The 18,126-nt window shown below is 37.0% G+C and overlaps 4 protein-coding genes across 4 annotated transcripts; 2 read left to right on the top strand and 2 right to left on the bottom strand.

Moving 5' to 3' along the window:
* Positions 1-170: 170 nt before the first annotated feature.
* LOC109535790 (Fanconi anemia group I protein homolog) lies at positions 171-5,982 on the bottom strand. Its single transcript, XM_019901794.2, has 20 exons — positions 5,750-5,982; positions 5,401-5,690; positions 4,968-5,135; positions 4,670-4,911; positions 4,275-4,614; positions 4,000-4,217; positions 3,637-3,838; positions 3,313-3,575; positions 3,102-3,262; positions 2,887-3,045; positions 2,634-2,825; positions 2,304-2,506; positions 2,035-2,238; positions 1,850-1,974; positions 1,594-1,787; positions 1,367-1,537; positions 1,108-1,285; positions 839-1,055; positions 458-783; positions 171-399 (listed from the first exon to the last, which is right to left on the bottom strand). The coding sequence occupies exons 1-20, from the start codon at positions 5,840-5,842 to the stop codon at positions 245-247; spliced, it is 4,101 nt and encodes a 1,366-aa protein (XP_019757353.2). The 5' UTR covers positions 5,843-5,982; the 3' UTR covers positions 171-244.
* A 497-nt stretch (positions 5,983-6,479) lies between these two features.
* Positions 6,480-10,460, top strand: LOC109535767 (pre-mRNA-splicing factor ATP-dependent RNA helicase DHX16). Its single transcript, XM_019901752.2, has 10 exons — positions 6,480-6,920; positions 7,167-7,483; positions 7,548-7,769; positions 7,824-8,034; positions 8,272-8,447; positions 8,514-8,906; positions 9,054-9,438; positions 9,494-9,712; positions 9,765-9,948; positions 10,010-10,460. Exons 1-10 carry the CDS (start codon positions 6,574-6,576, stop codon positions 10,232-10,234), a joined length of 2,679 nt encoding a protein of 892 aa, XP_019757311.2. The 5' UTR covers positions 6,480-6,573; the 3' UTR covers positions 10,235-10,460.
* Positions 10,461-10,619: 159 nt separating this feature from the next.
* On the bottom strand, positions 10,620-14,803 carry LOC109535768 (heat shock protein 60A). The gene is made up of 8 exons (XM_019901753.2): positions 14,660-14,803; positions 14,091-14,264; positions 12,331-13,025; positions 12,064-12,272; positions 11,848-12,008; positions 11,642-11,792; positions 11,395-11,573; positions 10,620-11,168 (listed from the first exon to the last, which is right to left on the bottom strand). Exons 2-8 carry the CDS (start codon positions 14,262-14,264, stop codon positions 11,013-11,015), a joined length of 1,725 nt encoding a protein of 574 aa, XP_019757312.1. The 5' UTR covers positions 14,660-14,803; the 3' UTR covers positions 10,620-11,012.
* Positions 14,804-15,386: 583 nt separating this feature from the next.
* LOC109535776 (40S ribosomal protein S18) lies at positions 15,387-16,924 on the top strand. Its single transcript, XM_019901774.2, has 3 exons — positions 15,387-15,500; positions 15,704-15,991; positions 16,715-16,924. Exons 1-3 carry the CDS (start codon positions 15,498-15,500, stop codon positions 16,880-16,882), a joined length of 459 nt encoding a protein of 152 aa, XP_019757333.1. The 5' UTR covers positions 15,387-15,497; the 3' UTR covers positions 16,883-16,924.
* The last annotated feature ends 1,202 nt before the right edge of the window (positions 16,925-18,126 follow it).

Here is an 18,126-nt window from a genome sequence, read left to right on the forward strand (position 1 = left end):
TAATTAGTTGCAATCAAGGATGAGAATGGCCATCCACTTAGGGGCTAGTTGTTCTGTAACTGCATAAATCAAGAAAATAATTGTTCATGATTCATTAAATCATTGTCTTGATGAAAACATGACTAAAATATACGGAATAAAGGTTTTAAAACTTTTTTACCTCGTTAATGTGGGTCATTTGCAGCTTTTTCTATATTCATTATTTTATCAAAAACAACAACAAACCTATTTAGGCCAGTTAGATCTAAACCAACTGAATTTTTCTCCTTTTAGTAGCTTGATTCTCCTCATCTTCGCTACTTCCTATAGCTTCCACTTCATCCGTTGCACTTGTTTCCTCCAGTACGGAGTCATTTTCATCTTCCTGCATTTCTTCTGCTTCGTCGTCACGACTCCTGGCTGAAAAACACAGTTTTAACTTTCTAATACCAGATACAAAGAACCAATAGAACCCTACCGCGTTTTAAATCGTTTTGAATATTCTGCAGATTGATCCTGAAATCCCTTGAGGTGCCTTGCCCCACGTACTTGGATAAATCATACTTAGTTTTATTGCTCAATTGAATGATGTATTTGCTGAATTGCTCCATTTCATAAACCGCCTTTGGAATGGTTTTGGTTTCTCGCAAAACTTTGCTTTTCAATGCTGCACTTTCGGATTTCTTTTTTCCACCTTGATTCGTCGAGTCGTCGTCTTTATGTTGTCCAAGTTCCAGCTGACACACGAAAGTGTATATTGTCGGCCCCAGTTGCTTTCCGGCTAGTTTAACGAGTTTTTCGAACCTAAAATATTGAAGATTATATGTTTTTCAAATCGTTTCACAGCTTAAGTAATTACCATACTCCTTGAAAGGCATGATAGTTCTTGCTAGATTTGCTTATGAAGTATTTGGTAAGCGAAGTTAAAGCTGAGTAGAATTGCACGACGTTTTTGAAAAGAGTATCTGAAATACTTCCGGGTGCCAGCGACAAATTCATTAAGTTTGTGAGGATTTTACTGAGGAAGCATAGTTGGCATGTTACACCTTTTTCTTTAATCTTCAAATCGTCCTTTCCTGAAACAGCAACTAATAAGTATCTTGTGGGTTATTAAATGAGTATATTTACTTTTGACGTCGTCTTTGCCGGATATTGTTACGATAGAATAATCGGATTTTATGCGTAAAATTATGCTTTCCACATCATCCAAAATATTCTTGTTGAAGGTGCAAATGGCCATCAGTACCGCATTGGCAGATCCAAGGTTGATAATTTTCAACGTATCCTGAGATTCTTCAATCGAATCCTACAATATTACAATACAACTGTAAGCTAGTTCAAATGTCGTAATTTTTTACAACTTGAAAGACAAAAATGTAGTACTTACATCTGTATCATTCGTTCCATAAATATCAAAGAAACTGATTGAAGCATGTTCGAAAAGTGTTAATCCTGACTTGTACCGAATGTGCATTTCAAATAGCAAATTCATGAAGCTGCCTGCTACTTTCGACGGGATTTCTTTACTGTAGGCTATTTGCTTTAACCATTCATAAACCTATAATTAGAAAACGGGGAGCATTTTTTAATGAATTTACAAAATCTTTACTTTACCTCTAGAGATAAAACATTAGTCTCACTGGGCATTAAGTTACAAAGCGCTGCAATGTTACTCAATACAGCCTGTGGGTATCTTTTAATCTCTGGATCATTGGATAGTTCATCCTCCTCTATGTCGAAAAGCTGCTGAAATTCGCCTAGCAAGGGCTTAATATGCTCTATAAGTGAAGCCCCTGCATTCGTTTCCCCTGCAAAAGAATGTAACTGATAAAGATCGATGTTTTCTTCTCTAATGATCAAACATACATACCTACTTTACTTACAAAGTTAACAGTATTGTTTGGGTTATATCCATTCATTACTATTAGAATAGTGTGGAAGCATTCAATGCCCATAACTGCTGAACTACAGTCAAAATCAACATAATCCCTTATCCTGAAATCAAGAGCATTTAAAAAACAACTCATAGATTTGGCGTTTCAATCTAGAACCAACCTTAAGATGATTTTATTATACAAAACTCTGGCTATTGATGTTATATGGTCAAAACTGCTCTTCAAATACACCCTTTCAAGGGGTTTATTGTTTTTACTTTTCGCAACCAACTGCGCTGCAGCTTGAATAAAATGTCTGTGCAAATGGGTTTTAATTCTAATGATCGTATTGGCATTTGCTGTGCTCACCCAGGACACACTTGGACTAACAATTAAAAACAGTTGCAATTAATTGAATCAATTTGAATTAGCAACAGCAGATTCTCTTACTCTAGCAAAGTCCGCAAACCCTTTACAACGACTGCGAAATCTAATAAAGTGCCGGGGGGTTTGAATCCTTTTAAACCTTTTCCTGAACTATCGTGCTTTTTGGAAGAATTGCCTTGAGCTGTTGAAGTGTTCTTTTGCGTTGTCTTATCTTCCTTCTGTGTTGTTTTGTCGCATTTTTTGGATTTCTTCGATTTGAGCAAATTCTACAACATTTTCAAAGTAATAAGAAAAAGTTTTCCATATGGCTACAGCAAATAGGCAAAAGTAGATCGTATTTTACGTATCTTGATCGGGTACGATCAAGATATTGAAATTTGCGTAGGTACGTACCTTTCCAAATTGAAGAAACCTTGAATAGCCTTCAAACAAACTGTTAATAATACCGCACTGATCTTCATTCTCAGTTGACAAAGTCGCCACTTTGAAGCCCATTAATGCCTCGAATACATTGATAATTTCCTTTAAAATGTGCATTTTTTTCTGACTTTCAGGTGCAGGATCTGTTAAATCAGTGCCATCATCCTGTACAGGAAAAATTTATATTTTTAACTCAATGCATAGTGACTTTTGCTTAATTTCTTACCAATTCAAAATGGACTAACTCGCAGTTGCACATTCTGCGACAGAGCGAGTTTAATACGTCGGTATACTTCTTTAAAGCAGGTCTTTCCGGGTCGTCATCGGAACTGTTCACTTTGACCACAATCTGCGCTAAAGTGTAAACGAATTTCCCGAGTGGCTCCTAAGTAGAAGCAAAAAAACTTGCAACAGTTTACATAATGTGAAAACTTGGCTTACTTGGAGAATGCAATCACCATCTTTAATGGCGGCGACATTGCAAAAATTCAACGGTGGGCTGGAATCCTCGTCCGAAATGTAAAACTCTATAAAATGAAACCAAAGCACATCTAGAACTGCAACGCCCAGTTCAGGATTAAGGCAAACGGCGCTATATAAATCTGGAAAACATTTAATGGCTTTTTGTGCATTAAGTTCCAGTTTCTCTTACCGTTGTACAATTCGAATTTGACTTCCATTTGCTGTATAAAGCACCTCTTTAAAATCCCCAAAATTTCCCAACAAATTGATTCACTGCTAAACGCGTTACTAGCAGATTGGGTAGTTCGATTCAAAGAAATCTGAGTATATAGAGAAAATCCGGACGAAAATGATCCGGTGCTTGTTTGACTCATGATGCCTCCAGTTGAAATATTCAGCGTACTCATTAGCATCACGTATCCATATACGGCAACTTGTCGAGTTTCTATTGATCTGTAACAAAGAGCAATGAATTCTGTAGATTATGCTAAGCGAAAAATCGCCCTTGTATTACCGGGAATATAAACATTTCCGTAGAATGAGTATGAGTTGATCCCTGATAGGAGCGGATAATTTTGCCAATGGTATCAGAGCATCTAGTAAGTGTTTGGCTATGTTGCTGGGAATTTGCATCAAACTTTCTATGAGTTCAACAACGCAACTCTGATTATCCAATAACAGCAATGGGCATGTTTCACTTAAGAAATACAAACACTCTGAAAAAAAAATCGTTTATAGCGATGAGCGAGACTGAAAAAAGCAAGTTATTGTAGTTTAAGTTATTAACAAATAGACGTGTTTTATGCACATTCTATAACAGTAAAAGCCCAAGTAAAAAGGTAGTAAATAAATATAGCTGTACAAAGCAAAACCTCACCTATATACTGAGTAGCACTTTGTCTAGTTAAAATATGACTGGCAAAAGTGTTTAATATTATTGGAGCTATACTTCGTTTTTTCTTCATAACCTTTAGTATAATCATTGTGCCTAAAGTCCACTGCTTTTCAGCTATAACATCTCTGCCTAAAGCTGAACCTACACTAAGCAAAGCAAATCCAAGATTTGCTATTGATTCCAGAATGAATTCCCTGTCCCTGTGCAAAAATCAAGTTATAATCATTAACGAAGAAAATATCAGTTGGCAAATTCACCCAAAGTTCAAAATATCCTTGAAAATTTTCTCTGGATGCACTGATGCGGTCATTATATCCCGATACCAGTATGAAGAGGTCTTCCTCTGCTGTTCATTATAAGTCCTTACAATAGAATGTCTAATAATTTCAAATACAGCTTCTTCGTACTGGTCAACGGTAGCTATAGTAAGCAAAGCCAACAGCTGGAAATGGTGCAGAAGAAAGTCTGGGGATTTGACAGTATTTTTCAAAGAACTTAAATAATCCTTGATGGAATTATGACCGATTGAAGCAGCAGTTTGAATGTGGTAAAGGACCATGCTTTCAGCATCTAAAGCATCACGATCATCAGCATTTTCTGAAATTGAATTCAAAACTGAACATATGGAAGATCAATTTTTTACTTGACCAACCTATCACATCTAGGTCTGGAGAGTTATCGTTGTTGCACATTCTTTTAAAATTCGAGCCGCAATAAATTCTTAATCCAAAATAGTGTTGTAACTTTAAGAAAACATATCGGCTATTTTGATGGTGGCACAATCGAAGTAGCTGATATACGAAGGAAGGAACTTCCTGAGGTGTTAACTTCTCTATAGAACACGCCAATTTGTTAACGACTTCCAAGTGTTTGTCTTTGGCAAGGGGTATATCACTGCAATATCAATGCTGAGATTCAATTGGCTGATTAGTTTAATTTTTGACTATTACCTAAACATTGCGGTGATTTGGGTGAGTTTTCCAGCAGGCCAATTATTCATGCAAAGATTCGTAATACAAAATGTCTTAAACTCTTGTCCTGTGTAATCTGCATCATTGAAACTTACAAAGTCTCTAGCAGATATAACACTTAACGCATCTGGAAGTAGATCTTTCCAACTGGAAAAATAATATGCCCCTTATGAATTATATTTCTCTCTGGGTAAGGTTTATAATCCATTGCAACTAATAAGTTGAATTTTGGTCACCACTTTTTCAGCGGCAATTTTTAATTGATACTAAAATGTTAAATGCAAAAGTTGTCGGCAATGAAGCCTAATTTAGTTGAGGCAAAATAACTGGATTCTTAGGTTATTAGAAATTATGTATTAATATACAACGTTCAATAAATGTGTTAAGCTGGCTGTGTTTATCATGGCCTTACCCAGTAGAAGAGCTAATTTTCTTCGATTGAATGCTTTCCAGACAGAACATGCAAATTTCAGCCAGATGTTCAGTTTTGAATTTTGTCAGATCCATACACAGCCTTTGCACCAGGTTTGATGATAAATGTGAAGAGAAACACTCCTTATATTCAAGTTCCCTTAAAGCAGTTAGAACCACTTTGATTTGTTTTTCCTGATTAACTGAGCCGGTTTGAAATGCTTTTAGCAAATAGTCCCAAATTTGTAGAAACGTCGAACTGCTTAACGTTGATTTAATAAGACTTTCCAGCTAAAACATGCAAATGTTGACGACGAACTAGAATTGTTTATACAACTGTTAATTCCTACCGCTTTTTCGCTGGAATTAGCAATTGTCTTCTGCAGGCTGAACGTATTGTTTTCAGAGCCATGTTGGAGAATTTGGTCCACTAATTTATCCATTACAAAGAATGTTGAAACTTGAGCAGTGTAAGAGTTCTAAACCGTAGAACAAGCCTTAAATTCTAAACTTACAACCGGTACAAATAAACCGCACTACAAAACTTTCAAATAAACATAAACAAAACTGTTCCTAACCACAGTTTTATATATGCAGTCTTGCCAAGTCTACCGTACGTGTGATATCTACCACAGATTCTCAAACTATTACCTCAGATATAGATATAGATATATCTATTTCAGATTAGTTATTTTAACAAAGATAAATGCATTCTAAAGAATACATTTAATATTATCGAATTCTTCATTTAAAAATTAATCAAAAGCTATTGCCATGTAAAAAAGGGATCTACAAAGGGTCTGGATAGCTTTTCTGATTCAGAATAAGTATGTTGGTTTGCATGAACTAAAAATGTTTTTTTTATTATGATAAATTATTCAAATTATGAGAATTTTTTTAGAAATATTCGAAAAAATTATAAATTTTATTTTATCCGTTTTATATTTGGATCTTCCATTTTTTCAGTCGCAACGCTGGTTGTTTGTTCTGCGAAATTCTTAGAAAATCCCCCCAGGGGGGATATTTTGTGCACGGAACATACCCCCACATATTTTGTGATTTCGTGGTGAGATTTTGCTACTGCTAACTTCGCGCAACTACACGATTTTTGTTTTAGGTTATATTTTTGCTTGGAACACATCAGAATTGAAATTTTTAAACAATCTAAAGCAAAATGAGCAAAGCAAAGAAGTCTCGTAAACGTTACGAGTCAGATTCAGAGTCGAGCATAGACAGCGAGGAAGAGGCACGCAGAAAAGATCTACGCGAACGAGATGAATTTGCCGAACGACTAAAAAAGAAGGATGAGGAAAAAACTCGGAATATTGTCCATGCTTCTGATCGAAGAGCTTACGAAGAAGCAGCCAAGAGGCTCCAGCTGCAAAATGCCGAAAGAGAAAAGATTATTCCAAAGCTCAGAGTCGAGTCCAGACGTAAATATTTGGAAAAACGTAAAGAAGACAAACTGCTAGAACTGGAAGCTGATATTGTGGATGATGAGTATCTCTTCGAAGAACAGATGTAAGTAAACTCACTCTGCTTAATTCATAAGCTCACCTTGCCCGTCAGAACATAAGTTTAATTTAATTCTCTTTCAACCACCAAGTAACTTGCTTAGACCTCATTTGGGTTGTACTGCTCAATTTAATGTTTTAGTAAATTATTAGCAGAAGTAAAAGGAATATCTTGACTTGATAGATCAACTTCTCATATTTTCGTTTTCTTTGACCAAATATGTATTAGCTAAAATGTTTTGCTTGATTACAGTTTAACGGAGCGTGAAAGAAAGGAAAGAGAACATAAGAAAGAACTGCTGAAACTGGCCCAAGAACATGAAAAAGCTAGAGAATTGGAAAGAGTCCAGCGATATCACATGCCAAGAGACTTGGGCAAGGACTCTACTTCTGATTATATTGAAGTGGATGAGCTTGAGAAAGTACCTCAGTCTGAGCAAAAGAAATGGGAAAAAGACCAAATGGCTTCGGCAGTCTTCAAGTTCGGCGCAAAAGACGCCGTAAAAAGGGACGAGTATGAACTGCTGCTGGAAGATCAGATTGATTTTATTCAAGCCTTGCAAATGCCGGGTTAGTGATGAGTTTTAGTTTAACAATTAATTTGTTACTCATTTGGATTCTGGTTGATTTTAAGGGATTAAGGATAAGATGAAACGAGAGCCGGAGTTATCCGAATTCGAAAAGAAAAAACTGACCATAGCGGAAACTAAAAAAAGTCTACCGATATTTCCTTTTAGGGATGATCTAATTCAGGCTGTTCGTGAACACCAGGTTCTGATTATTGAAGGAGAAACTGGATCTGGCAAAACCACCCAAATTCCACAGTATTTGCATGAGGCAGGTTTTACGGAAAATGGTAAGCACATTAATAACGGATTATTGAAGTAAGTAAGCAACTATTCTTGTTTAGAAAAAAAGATTGGATGCACCCAGCCCCGTAGGGTGGCTGCGATGTCAGTGGCGGCTCGTGTTGCTCAAGAAATGGACGTTAAACTGGGAAATGAAGTTGGATATGCCATTCGATTTGAAGATTGCACCTCCGAGAGAACCGTTATTAAGTATATGACGGATGGTACTCTGCACAGAGAATTTTTATCCGAGCCAGATCTGCAGTCTTATAGGTATGTATAAGTGCAAAACAGTACACAGAGTAGTGCAACTAAGACGGGGTGAAAGATTGCGACTAACTGGGGTGTATTTTTGGTATGGTTCTTATAAGTAATTGACATCAAACTGGGGAGCACCCTGTGTAACTAAAATAAATTTACTGGATGGCAACTAGTCCTGCCAATATCGCATTAAAAAATTAGTCGCAATTTTTCACCCTATATATTTTCAATTAAAATAATTTCTGTTAGTGTGATGATCATTGACGAGGCTCATGAACGGACTCTACATACGGATATTCTCTTTGGTCTTGTTAAGGACATTGCAAGATTTCGGCCGGATTTAAAACTACTGATTTCCAGTGCGACTCTAGATGCTCAAAAGTTTTCCGAGTTTTTTGACGAGGCGCCTATATTCAGGATCCCAGGTATGAGTGCAAATTCAATTAGCATCGTTGATATTTAATTTTGAAAACGTTGATATTTAATTTCAGGAAGGCGCTTTCCAGTGGATATCTACTACACAAAGGCCCCCGAAGCAGACTACGTAGATGCATGTGTTATATCGGTGTTGCAGATTCACGTAACGCAACCGTTGGGGGATGTACTGGTATTTCTGACGGGGCAAGATGAAATTGAAACATGCCAAGAACTGCTTCAGGATCGTCTGAGACGATTGGGCTCAAAAGTGAGGGAACTCATAATATTGCCGGTCTATGCGAATCTTCCTAGTGATATGCAAGCGAAAATATTCGAAGCGACTCCTCGAGGCGCCAGAAAAGTCGTACTGGCCACGAACATTGCAGAAACATCACTGACTATTGACAATATCATATATGTGATTGATCCTGGGTTTGCTAAGCAGAATTATTTTAACTCGAAAACTGGTATGTTTCTTCATTATTTATAGACAGGGTGATTCTAAATTAGCGTCATTACTCTCGTAAATAAGCGCTAATAACACTTTAAAACGAATGACCTTAATTCTACCTAAAATATGATCCCTGATTATTAATGTAATCCTTACTTTTCAGGCATGGAAAGTTTGATGGTAGTTCCAATCTCGAAAGCATCCGCAAATCAAAGAGCCGGGCGAGCGGGACGAGTAGCGGCAGGAAAATGCTTCCGACTATACACTGCCTGGTCATACAAGCATGAACTAGAAGAGAATACTGTTCCGGAAATTCAGAGAATAAACCTTGGAAATGCCGTATTAATGTTGAAAGCTTTGGGTATAAATGACTTGATTCACTTTGATTTTCTGGACCCGCCTCCCCACGAAACCCTGGTGCTCGCATTGGAACAGTTATACGCCCTAGGAGCTTTGAATCATCATGGAGAGCTGACTAGACTGGGCCGAAGAATGGCTGAGTTTCCGGTGGATCCAATGATGGCGAAAATGTTGCTGGCTGCAGAAAAGTATGATTTGTAATAACAAAATGCTGTTTACTCTAGTGTCTGGGGTGATTTTCAGATACAAATGTGCAGAGGAAATTGTTAGTATTACCGCAATGTTGTCTGTAAACGGGGCCATTTTCTACAGGCCGAAAGACAAAATTATTCACGCAGATACTGCACGGAAGAACTTCTACCATCCTGGAGGAGACCACTTGACTTTACTGAATGTATACAATCAGTGGAGAGACACTGATTATTCCTTGCAGTGGTGTTACGAGAATTTCATTCAGTACAGGCAAGTCTCTTGGAAATTTTTATTGTTGTTTCTAAGCTGCGGCTTGTTCCAGGTCAATGAAGAGAGCACGAGATGTAAGGGAGCAGCTGGTAGGACTCATGCAACGAGTAGAAATCGAAATGGTATCAAGCATCAGCGAAACTACAGACATTCGCAAGGCCATTACAGCCGGCTATTTTTATCACATCGCACGATTATCCAAAGCGGGCAACTACAAAACAGTAAAACACAATCAGGCGAGTACTTCTTAAACAATTTGAACTCTGAAATATTTATGCTGCATTTATATTGTTTCAGACTGTAACAGTGCATCCGAACAGTTCATTATTTGAGGAATTACCCCGCTGGGTGTTGTACCATGAACTCGTATTTACAAGCAAAGAATTTATGAGGCAGGTAATCGAAATCGAAAGCAAATGGCTGCTAGAAGTAGCGCCACATTATTACAAACCAAAAGAGTTGGAGGACTCGACAAATAAGAAACTACCGAAAACTGTTGGTCGAAGTGAACGAACCGATTAAACTCGTATCGTAAAGGGTGATTTTTAAGCACTTTATTCCCTCGTATTTCTGTAATTGTAATTTCGCTATTTATTCGAAATCAAACATTACAGAAAAAATGTTCATTCTGCAACGTTTTTCCCGCTGTCTCTTACTATTCTCATGTAATAAATTGTACTTTCTGTACAATATAAACCACTTGTGAAAATGTAAACCAATGTAAATAGATGGTTTTAGTTTAATCCGACGAATTCTTGTATTTTTTCAGACACATTGAACACCCAACTTCGTGAGAAAACGTATGATTATAGGGACATTTCGAAAAAGGTAAACCGGGAATAAACTATGAGGGGTAGTATTTCTAAACTGAAAAAAGTGGGTGAGTCAGGGCTAAATAAAACAGACATTCTAAAAAATTATAACAATATATTTAACAATTTACATTTCAAGGAATCTTAAAAAATGGAAAACCTACATTTACACAACACGAAACAGTTAAATGCAAATCAGATCGATATGGCTATTAACTGACTGATGAATTGTTTCTCCGGTTTTAGCTAATATGCTGCAGTCTCAGTTCATTGTATGTAGGAAACAATTTTTAACTCAAAAACAAAATTACACACGCGTTCGCACTACAAGTTGCCATGTAAGAACATTCGGACTTTCAGATTTAGCACTACATAATTTTCTGCCAAAATATTTAAAACAATCGTTTTGACAGATCACAATCACACAGTAAGTCTTTTTTGGAAAGACCGTAATTTGGTTAAACGTAAATTAATTCGTAACCATGTGTCTACATCATACCTCCCATTCCGCCCATACCACCCATGCCGCCCATTCCGCCGCCTGGAACAGCTGGTTCTTCTTTTGGTATTTCTGTGATTACAGCTTCGGCCGTTGTTAGAAGAGAAGCTACACCGGAAGCATCTACCAAAGCTGTCCTAACAACCTGTAAAAATTAGACCATTGATCATCTAACTCAAACCACTCACATGAATACTATATGCGACAATGAACGTGTTTGTTGCGTTTCTTTAGATGTTAAATATGTTCATACCAACACCTATTGCATCGCAACATTTTGCTTTACCTTTTATTACAAACCACAGATTTACGATTTAAAATACTGCGGTACTTGGTAAAAGGACAAATTTAAGCAGTAAAAATATACTTACTTTGGTAGGGTCGATAATGCCCCTTTCAAACATATTTACGTATTCATTGTTCAATGCATCATAGCCATAGTCACCGGTATGCTGTTCCACTTTTGCCACAACAGCAGCTCCATCAACACCAGCATTTTTAGCGATGGTCATGCATGGGATTCTCAAAGACCGTTTTACGATTTCAATACCTGAATGAACGACAAAGCCCTGTTAATGATATACGCTGATTAAGTAGTGGGTATTGCGGTTAACCTACCAATTTCCTGGTCCTTGTTTGCGGCTTTAACTGAATCTAAACTGGATGCACATCTTAATAAAGCAGTGCCACCTCCGGGAACGATTCCTTCCTCTACAGCAGCGCGAGTAGCATTTAAAGCATCAGTGACTCTGTCCTTCTTTTCGTTTACCTACATAAACATAGGTGTGTTAAGTTGAAATTATTTCATAGAAATAATCACTTACTTCTACTTCACTGCTTCCTCCAACTTTCAAAACGGCAACACCAGATGCAAGACGAGCCAGTCTTTCTTGCAATTTTTCCTTTTCATATTCGGAGGTTGTTGTGTCAATTTGGTCTCTTATCTGGTCAGCACGTCTATCAATATCTTCCTTTTTGCCTTTTCCTGGAATGCAAACAACCAATGAAAATCAGCACACAACAATATAATCACCGTTTACCTTTCAATAGCAAGGTATCGTCTTTGGTGATAACAATTTCGCCAACTTGACCCAAGTCTGAAGCTTTAACATCTTCCAACTTGACAATATCGGCATCATCGCCAAACACAATTCCTCCGCTGGCAATGGCCATATCATGAAGAGTAGATTTGCGGTTATCACCAAATCCTGGTGCTTTGACCGCTGCTACTTGAAGTCCAATGCGAAGCCTTGAATAAAGAAGAAAATCATTGAAACTGCACTGCATATACTCTAAATTAAACTGACCTGTTCACAACCAAAGTAGTTAACGCTTCACCATCTACATCTTCAGCAATAATAATTAGAGGCTTCCTTTGTGCGTTGGCCAACTCCAAAGCTGGCACAATGCTCTGGACTGACGAGATTTTCTTTTCGCTGAACAGGACTAACGCATCTTGGTATTCTACTTTAGCGCCCTTGGTGGTGTTCACAAAGTATGGAGAAATATATCCCCTATCGAATTTCATCCCTTCGATCACCTCCAGTTCATCTTTCAAGGTTTTCCCATCTTTTACAGTGATGACTCCTTCCTTTCCTACTCTCTTCATAGCATCAGCAATAAGATTACCAACCGATGTATCGCCGTTAGCCGAAATCGTCGCAACTTGGCAAATCTCCTCTGGACTGGTAACGGGCTTCGATAGAGTCTTGAGAGTTTCAGTAATCTTTTCCACTGCCAATATGATGCCCTTTCTAATCTCAACGGGATTAGCTCCCCGTCCAAGATTGTCAAATCCTTCTTTAGCTATTGATCTAGCTAGAACGGTGGCCGTTGTAGTTCCGTCTCCGGCTTCTTCATTGGTATTATTGGCTACATCTTGCACTAGTCTGGCACCAATGTTTTGAAATTTGTCTTTTAATTCTACACCTTTGGCAACTGTTACACCATCTTTTGTAATTTTTGGTGATCCCCATGATTGTTCAATGATAACATTACGACCCTGTAAAATATTTTATTAGTATCAACCTTGCTTATCATACCATAGACAAGGAAAGTAATTGTATCTAACTCATTTGCCAGGGTTATTTTATTTGAACATTTTTCTACAATTGTATGGTTTTAATAAGCTACCAGAGTGTCAAAGTTCGTTGGATTTTTAAAAGTTGTTTACAAGTTGATTTTTTTTTGAAAACGACAATTTGTATCAAAGATTTTAAAGAGCCGTTTTAGTATCCCAATTTCTTCATTCATCTAAACAACTTTGCATTATTTACAGTTACCAATATCCGCAGCATTCTTCTCATTTTGCAGATAGCGTATTTAAACAATTAAACCCTTGGAAAGTGAACAAGGAACCAATAAATTAAATTTTATTTCAGAAGCCTATTCAACCTGGTCAGTTGCATTTCTTGTTTTAGTTCGGCCTTCTTTTCGGACAGAGTTTCTAAAGTGAACTGGCTGAACTTGCGTTTGCAACCAGAATAATTTTTTAATTTTAACTTGTTTATCAATCACAAATGCTGATTTTCACCTAATATAGGAATTAAAGTTGTACTAGCTAAAAACACCACTTCAAACTTGTAATGAACCAAATGGTAATTTGGAAACAAGTTCAACTTTAATATATTACCTGTATAAAAATCAGCGCTTGAGATTAATAAACTAGACTTTTTTAATCTGCGAATAGGGATAGAGTGGAATTACAGATTTTATAGCTTTTCGTCTTGAAACAGACGTTGTCACATATTTACATCATTAGCTATTTTATCAAATGTATATATAAACCATGTAAATCGATAAAGCAACGTCCCAATACGGTATCAACCTAATCGTTAACATCTCTTGAGTAGATGGGCCCCTTAAATGTTGTTCTCAGCTGCTGCATTTGAAGGTCAAAGAACTTAATAAAAGGCACAGTTTATGCCTTTACCAGTAATCAATAAACAAATCTAAAGAAATTCTAGTACATTTTATGTTTCTGTTGAAAAATAAGTATTTCTCGTTAAGCTTCAGTTTTATTGGAGTGAAGTCAAATTAATTGAATTAAACCTCTTTCGAACGTTACCTTTGGGCCCATGGTAACAGCAACAGCATCAGCTAAAATGTCGACGCCCTGAAGCATCAGGGCTCGAACTTCTGGCCCAAATCTGACGTCTTTTGCGTACCATCTTTGGATCTGGTTCATTTGCTGCACTTTGCGAAGAGCAAGGGAGCGCATTACAGTTGGTACTCGATACATCTGTAACGTATGGAATAGCGTAATGTTTGCAGAAAGAAAATCCAGAAATTTATGGAAAATATTTCGAAGTGTGAAAGGGGAGTCTGACTTTACGATAAACGTCACATGAACAATGAAGAAAAAATTGAATTATGGTGACTGGATTTTAAAGTTACCTGGCTGATTGGAAATTTAATAAAAATGGACTTCGCCTACACTAAGGAATGATTATTTGATGATGAAAATTCAATAAGTGTTCAAGTATGTGAAATAATGGCCCCATTTGCCTGGAGAATGATTATGAAAGCACATGGCGATAAACGAAAGACCCGAGACGCCGATAAAACTTGACCTGGCTGGTTTAAAAGCCGACGCCTTAGCAACTACATATGAGAACAGCTTCCCTAAGCACTTACCTTTGATTTTGATACAAAATTAACTCAATTTGACTCAAATTTCTCTCAGAGAACGATTATTAGCGTCACCGGTTTAAAGCAATCGGTTTGAGGTTTGATAAGTTCCAGAACATCCGCGAACCTCCCGAAATCTCGCTGATAATGAACTTTGACCAGCGACAAAGATGGATATGTTTTATTATCGGTAGAAGCGGGACAGAAAAGGGCTTTTGTTTATAGGGAAATTTCTATAGATGTCGCGGATAATTTATTATACACAGCGTTTTTACTATGCACCATGAATGATCACATATAAATCAATGCTTTTTCTCTGTAGAATCTTAACCAGAATACCTATAAAAATCAAAACCCACGCCTACAGCCGTTTGTTTTTTTGATTAACTGACATTTTAGAGGGAATTTTTGTTTGAAATTTTGGGCTAAAAGTGATGCATCTTGACGAGAGAAAAAATAAACTCTCCTTTTTATTTAAAATCATATAAAATTTCCCGACCAGTGCTTCAGCTATCTTTGTTTAGCTGTGCATGCATGAGAGGCCAAATGTGTTGAGTTTAACCTTATAAATGTATTTTTAGGAAATTTGTTCAATTCGAGAGTTTGTTCTAATTGAATGATAGGAATGTTTTTATTTATAAAAGGTGCATGCATGCTGCTGCATAAATGCATGATTTTATCCATTCACGATTTAATGAATTTTTAGCAAGCTGGCAACACCGGCGTTTTCGAATTTAGTAGTTGACAAAGACAAACGACATTCGTTGTCATTAATATCAATTAACATTCGGTTGGCTCTCCTGTAAACTGTGATAACCTCTTTCTGAGAGTAGTGTTTATCAAAATGGTAGGTTTTGACGATTATCCTCAAATGTTTTACAAAATCTTTAAACAGCGAAATAATCTTAAGAAAAATCTCAACGCTAATTATTCAAGCTAACCCATAGAACTGTTGAGGATGTTTTTTAAGATGTATTTCTTTGAAATTCTTAGGAGGAAATTATCTAAAGGAAAATTTCCGCACATCAATGGCAACCTTTTTGTTTTCAGTCGCTGGTGATTCCAGAGAAGTTCCAACATATTCTCCGTATCCTCGGTACGAATATCGATGGAAAGCGGAAAGTTATGTTCGCCTTAACGGCCATCAAAGGAGTGGGTAGACGGTACTCCAACATTGTGCTCAAAAAGGCTGATGTGGATTTGAACAAGAGGGCCGGAGAATGCTCTGAGGAGGAGGTCGAAAAGATCATTACCATCATGTCCAATCCACGACAATACAAAATTCCAGACTGGTTTTTGAATAGGCAAAAAGACATTGTCGATGGAAAGTACAGCCAAGTAAGTGATTTCTCATTTTTTTCAATCTTCCAGATCAACTCTTAATTGGGTAGTTAATAAGCTTAAAAAATCGTTCCCAATGTTTCACCTAAGTTCTGAATCTGAGTTCCGAAAATTTTTACAAAGAATTGTGGTTGTCACATGTTTAATTTAGAGAAGCTCAATTTATTTAGCTTTGAAGTCAAAAACTGTGTGGATTAATCCCTTAACTAACAACTTGTTTTCGAAGTATTTCTTGGGAAAATGCGGCCTTGGGAACCACTTTTCGTTCATTGAAGTAGACTTGTCCCATAAAAGAATTGGCTATATTTTATCTGTTTTATTGTGGAGTACTCAACTTAAATTAATTTGAACTTCCTTATTGACCATTTGGCAAATATGAAATCGTTTTAAAACTACCTAATGGTTTAGCAGCATTGAATTCTCCATAGACTAAATTTTTAAGCACATTAAAACGACCAGTTTGGATGTATTCGTGTTCATATTGGTTGGTAGCTTGTGCAAAATTGTCGTGCAAAGTGTAGCTGGTTTATTCAATCAGTCTAATTGCTGCGAATCAGGCACTTCTAATGTGCTATCTGAAAAGCAAAATTAGAACCAACCGCTTAAACCCCGCCCTTTCAAAGGTTACCTTTGCTTTGCCACATGAAACTTTAGTCAAGTTCTTGAATTGATTTGAAGCAGTTATATTGGAAATGAATAATAATTTGACTCCATCCGCAGCTCACATCATCTTCCCTCGACTCGAAACTTCGTGAAGATTTGGAACGAATGAAGAAAATTCGTGCCCACAGAGGTATGAGGCACTATTGGGGTCTTCGCGTGAGAGGCCAACACACAAAAACCACTGGACGTCGTGGACGTACTGTTGGTGTATCCAAGAAGAAGTAGACGCACTCGTGTTTATTTTTTAAAATTAAATTCTAAAGTCAAGTAGTGTTTTTTTAATAAAAAAATAGTTGTGACAAACCTAACCCCCGTTCGCCATCCTGGCCAGGATTACTCACGGTAAAAGTATGGTAAAACTGATGCTAAACTTACCGAAAGCTGCATTGTACCACCTGGAAAAAAAACTGTTTCATTACATAAACTTTGTCGAAAACCCAGTGATTTGATTGGAAGCAAAAAGAAGTAGGAAACTGAATAAAACTTTAAATGTTTCTCGAAAACTCAACTCAGTTCAATCCTTCTTACCCGCTTTTAGCAAACTGACGCCCGATTCTCCATTGTATATCCATCAAAAAGCACACACTACGCGAACACAATGAGAATCCACACAAGTTGAAAATAAATGTGGATTACACTCAGCAATTAACAAGTAAGATAGTCGACCGTTCGTGCCTAAATGGTACTTTTATCCCGTTTATGAACAAAGAACCGCCGACCGATCTTATCCCCTGTCCATATTAGACTGAACTAAATGCAACTTTTCGATATAACTCATGCGAAATTAAGGTTTTATCACATAAAAAACTCACCGCGCTACAGAACTTACATAATGATAGAAGCGTTTGCTCGCTGATCCTTTAGGTGACTCATTGTATTGCTATTATGTTTGATTTCAGTTTTTTCTTATTGACGATTTTCTAGAAATTTTCAGTGCGATTGAACTGGTTTGGATATTTAGCGTGTACAAAGTTGCTTTTTCGGGTAAAGATAAACAAACATCGCCGTTCATAGAGCGACTTAAAATTGTTTTCATAGGCCGACGAACAAAGTTGCTTTCTCGGGTGATTTGTAAATGCTTCACTTTGATCGCACTATTATGAGCGACGGAAAATTCGCACTTTTACTTAACTACACGCTTAACTTTCACACCCTATGCACAGCATAAAGATTATAATAATATATAATAATCTTAACAGCGCTTAAATTTCCACTTCAATCGCACTAACGTCTGATTTTTGCCAACGGTTTGAAAAATGGTTTAAAAATTCGCATTGAAGATGTGATCACATCAGAACACTCCTATTTTACATAGTAAAGCACTCTGCTGTGGCAACTACTGTTGGATAAAGTCTACTTTAATGACCGATCCAGATTCAAGATTCAATATGTATAGTGTAAAAAAATGACTGATAAATGGCAGATTCATCCCAGCTCATGACTTGTCTGTTCGCAGCATTAAAGCGACG

Source organism: Dendroctonus ponderosae, unplaced genomic scaffold (assembly GCF_020466585.1).
Source record: "Dendroctonus ponderosae isolate FM_Combo_2020 unplaced genomic scaffold, Dpon_F_20191213v2 Dpon_F_20191213_3, whole genome shotgun sequence".
NCBI classification, from domain to species: Eukaryota; Metazoa; Arthropoda; class Insecta; order Coleoptera; family Curculionidae; genus Dendroctonus; species Dendroctonus ponderosae.

Bases quoted from the DNA above. Each gene is read 5' to 3' on its own strand.
- LOC109535790 (XM_019901794.2), bottom strand. From the start codon at position 5,842: ATGGATAAATTAGTGGACCAAATTCTCCAACATGGCTCTGAAAACAAT. The intron at 4,615-4,669 runs GTTGGTCAAGTA...ATTCAATTTCAG, and splicing joins TCCAGACCTAGATGTGATAG to AAAATGCTGATGATCGTGAT. The intron at 1,056-1,107 runs GTAAATATACTC...TTGCTGTTTCAG, and splicing joins CGGCAAAGACGACGTCAAAA to GAAAGGACGATTTGAAGATT.
- LOC109535767 (XM_019901752.2), top strand. From the start codon at position 6,574: ATGAGCAAAGCAAAGAAGTCTCGTAAACGTTACGAGTCAGATTCAGAG. The intron at 8,448-8,513 runs GTATGAGTGCAA...ATTTAATTTCAG, and splicing joins GCCTATATTCAGGATCCCAG to GAAGGCGCTTTCCAGTGGAT. The intron at 9,949-10,009 runs GCGAGTACTTCT...ATATTGTTTCAG, and splicing joins AAACAGTAAAACACAATCAG to ACTGTAACAGTGCATCCGAA.
- LOC109535768 (XM_019901753.2), bottom strand. From the start codon at position 14,264: ATGTATCGAGTACCAACTGTAATGCGCTCCCTTGCTCTTCGCAAAGTG. The intron at 12,273-12,330 runs GTCAGTTTAATT...TCTTTATTCAAG, and splicing joins ACTACTTTGGTTGTGAACAG to GCTTCGCATTGGACTTCAAG. The intron at 12,009-12,063 runs GTAAACGGTGAT...TTTGCATTCCAG, and splicing joins CGATACCTTGCTATTGAAAG to GAAAAGGCAAAAAGGAAGAT.
- LOC109535776 (XM_019901774.2), top strand. The intron at 15,992-16,714 runs GTAAGTGATTTC...CTCCATCCGCAG, and splicing joins TCGATGGAAAGTACAGCCAA to CTCACATCATCTTCCCTCGA.